Source organism: Otolemur garnettii, unplaced genomic scaffold (genome assembly GCF_000181295.1).
Source record: "Otolemur garnettii isolate 467f Iridium unplaced genomic scaffold, OtoGar3 scaffold00066, whole genome shotgun sequence".
NCBI lineage: Eukaryota > Metazoa > Chordata > Mammalia > Primates > Galagidae > Otolemur > Otolemur garnettii.
In genome coordinates this window covers 2,061,979-2,065,721 of record NW_003852461.1, presented here as the reverse complement: position 1 = coordinate 2,065,721, position 3,743 = coordinate 2,061,979, and the positions used below count along the sequence as shown (strand labels likewise).

The window sequence follows — 3,743 nt, the reverse complement described above, 5'->3', positions numbered from 1 at the left end:
GTGCCATGAGTTGTGCTCCAACTCCTGTTCTAGCTGACCCTTTAAGGGGACTAGAGTCCAGAGGACAGAGGCTTTGCTGGGGATCTCCACGGGCTCAGAAGCGAGACAGACTCCTATATCACGCACAGACACACACATGGCAGAGGGTGCAGTCACCTCGACACGCTCGCCCCGCCGCTTCCCACTCCTGGAGAAGCTGGAGCAGCTCAGCAGCTCCTCCTCGGGGGTGCAGTGGGCCACAGCGGTGGCCATCCGTGTAGGCCCTGAGGACGCCGACCACACACTCCTGCAGAACAGCTGCCCACCTGCAACAAGGCCCTGGGCTGAGGAGCAGAGCCAGGGCAGAGGGGGAACCACCAGGCACTCTAGAAAAATCTTTAGTTCGTGGTAGGGAGGCTTAAAGAGCATACTCAACTTTTTTCAACAAAACTGTTATAAAAGTACTGCAAAGCCCTTTCAGAACCCTATTCTCGTTCAATCCTATTTAAAGTGCCAAGATACTCCTTGCACAGATGAGGGAGAGGAGAGAGACAGCCACAGTCACAGAGGCCTCCCCAGCCCCCGTCTGGACTTGCCCCCCTCTACCCCCCGCCATCCTACTCACCTGCTCTGTGGGCACTGGGGGGCAGGGCAGCCACCAGGTTGGGGGTCAGCACCCGCTGGTCCTCAGGGAACCAGACCTCATTGATGACATCTTTGGCAGAGAAATGGAGCAGCCTCTGCCTTAGTTCGGCCAGGGTGAGCTTGGGCTCAGCCATCAGCATCATTGCTGCAATGCCTGGGGGGAGGGGAGAGAGATGGGGCAGCCCGACCCTCCTCTTCGACCAGGGGTCCTGCTAGATCACATGCATGCTGACACACATGCACGTGTGCAGGGATATCGAGCTTCTCCTCCCAAAGGTAAGCCACATACAATCCCTCGCTAAGTGAAAGCAAATAGTAAGACATCCTGCTGTCACACCTCTGGGCCTTGGTAACCGCTGTTTTGTTTGTCAGGTGAACTCCTACTCATCCTCCAAGCCCAGATCAAATGCCCCTCCCCTGGGAAGCCTCCACTGACCCTCAGGCTGGGTAGGTGTCTCCTCTGGGTTCCCGTTAACATAGCCCTGACTATCGGTGCTCCCTCGGTGCATGCACCTGCCTCCCCCCTCAGACTGGTGTCCTGGAAGACTCCATCAGGTCTGCCTTGTCTCGAGTCCCCATGCCAGCACAGACCCCGCCTGCCAAAAGGGCTATTAGCAATGTGTGGCTGAGGCAGTGGGTAGTGACGCACCAGCCACGTGGGCAGCAGCCTGTGACGTCCCACTCTGTGACACGAAGCAGGTGCTGCAGTCACTTGAGGCACCAATGATGTCCTCTCCTGGGGCAAAAAGGTCTACACAGCGGCCAAAGTTGGTCCCCAAGGCCCCCAGAGTCATTGGCTGGTCCTGGGCATTGGTGGCCCCAACGGTGATGACCTGGAAAAGTGAGGTGAGTAGCAGAGAACAGAGCCCAGGAGAGGGGTTGCAGGGACAGACTGAGGCTTGGGGGGCTTTGCCAGCTGGGCCAGCCAACTCCTACACGCTTGTCTGGGTCTCTTCCAAATGTCCCCTCCTGAGGGAAGAAGCCTGACTCTGCACCCCTGACCACACCTCAGTGCTTCCCTCTGCCATGTGCCAGGCAAGGTCCCCAGAACACCTGTGGAGTTTGCATTCCAGGGTGAGGGGTGCAGATAATGAGGAAACACACAGGAGACCACTCGGTGTGCCAGCCGGTCACAGGCACTGTGGGGCATAACCGAGCGGGCAGGGGGGGAAGGCTTGCTGGGCCCTGTTTCTTTCAACAGCTGCAAACCCAGCCAGGGAAGCCTCTGATGGCCAAGGAGGGCCTGGGTCATCCCTGTCAGGTCCACACAGACACGTGACAGACAGCAGTGGGACAGGATTCCTTCCCCTCAGGATCCCCAGTGTCCAAACAGCCTGACGCACAGTAGGTGCCTTGTGGAATAGTGGTCAGATGAAGGATGTCACAGCCCTGCTAGACAATCAGCTCCTCCAGGGCTGAGCCTACCCTGTGTTCCCACAGCCCCTTCCCTCCCCAGGTCTCTGCCAAACCCCACGCACCCCCACCCCCTGCACAGCCAGGCCGGCACCGCCTCCAGGAACCACTGCGTGTAGCCATGGGGGGCCCAACCGGCCCCTTCCCGCTGTCTGGGGAGCACTGGCACCAGCACCTACCTCGGGTGCTGAGGCTGGGGAGTAGAGACAGGCATCATCCCGGAAATTGCCGGCGGCTGCCACCAACACCACCCCAGTCCTCACCAGGCGCTGGCAGGCGGCGTTGAGGACCCGGCTGTACCCACCCGCCAAGGGCAATAGCACCACCAGCTGTGGCACAGGCTGGACCAGCTGGCTTTTCCGAATAAACTCCAGGCCTGAAAGGACAATGCCAAGGTCAGCCCCTAGGGAGACCTGCTCCTTTCCTCCAGCCCCTCCCTCAGAGGCATGGGGTGCCAGTTAATCTTATGTGCCGGGTTGGTGCCCAGATGTTTGGTCAAACACCAGTCAAAATGCTTCTGGGGAAAAATAATGCTGCTGGGAGAGTATTTCTGAGACGCGACAAATCAGACTGAGTAACACCGATCACCCCCCAATCCGGCATGCGGGTAGGGAGAAAAGGCTGGGACTGAGGTTCCCCCACCTCCCCGGGGGAAGATGAACTCTGCCCTCAGCCTGCCTGGCCTGCTCTGCTGACCTCAGACTCGCCACCCCCCACACGACCCAAGTCCTTAATACCCTAACAGTATCTCCCCTGGGCTCTGTGTCTCTGGAGAACCTGTCACAGACCAGGAGCACGTTAGCAATGGCACCCGCAGTAAACCAGCCATACTGGGGCACAGTTTCAGCTGCCAGGTGTTAAGTGCACCTGCTGTGCCCACATCTCTGGGCTACACCCACCTGCTTTCAGAGGGGAAAATAGCCGTGGCTAGGAAAGGAATACTGTTTGCTGAGCGCCCTCTGTTCCAGGTGACATGACAGGGGCTTTCTACACACTGAGTGGGACCCCAAAGAGGGGGCTTCCCACGAAGCCCTCCTGAGACTGGAACACCAGGCCTGGAAAGGCCTTCGGGGAAAGAGCAGCCTCCCCTCCACACCCTGACCTTTGAGAACTGTACTTCCTGAGCATGGGTCAGTCAATAGAGGGGTGGAATGGCCCCAGGGGTCACCTGATGGGGCAGGAGATTATTGATTCTTGCCTTTAAAACTGAACAACAAGACCCATGCTCCACAGGAAAGCCTCATTCAGGCAGGGCCCTGGGCCTTCTCAGCTTTGCCAACAGGCCCAAGGGTGTGGTGCCTCTGCATAGGTCTGGGGCCAATGTTTGACCCAAGGGCCTGGGGCTTGCAATGGAAATCAAGTCACCAGCACCTTCCTCAGTGTGGTAACTGGCTTTCGCTGTGTCACCCTGGGCAAGTCACCTCCCCTCTTTGGGGATAATACAATGCCAGCCTCAGACCATGGTGTGTAAAGCCCTCTGCTCAATGTGTGGGCTCAGGCAGGTATCAGTCTGCACGAACTCCCTCCCTCTTCTCTGTCCACAGGCCACCAGAGAGGCCCAGCGGGACCTCACGGGCGGCCCCACAGGTGGACTGGATGGAGTAACTGGCAAAAGTGGGAAAAGTCCTCGGCCAGTTCCTCCACCAAGTCTGCCTGCCCAGAGTGACCTGCAAGGCCAATCAGTCATGCACGCAAGTAAGTCCCTT

General features: G+C 58.5%; 1 protein-coding gene across 1 annotated transcript in view; it reads right to left on the bottom strand.

The window, feature by feature from the left end:
- PCSK9 (proprotein convertase subtilisin/kexin type 9) overlaps nucleotides 1-3,743 on the bottom strand; it is a 20,784-nt gene that overhangs the window by 4,013 nt on the left and 13,028 nt on the right. Inside the window, exons 6-9 of the mRNA XM_012807202.2 lie at nucleotides 2,217-2,413; nucleotides 1,274-1,457; nucleotides 605-778; nucleotides 157-305 (exon numbers count right to left, since the gene is read on the bottom strand). Coding sequence (XP_012662656.1) covers nucleotides 157-305; nucleotides 605-778; nucleotides 1,274-1,457; nucleotides 2,217-2,413 — 704 coding nt within the window. The remainder of the gene's footprint in view (nucleotides 1-156; nucleotides 306-604; nucleotides 779-1,273; nucleotides 1,458-2,216; nucleotides 2,414-3,743) is intronic.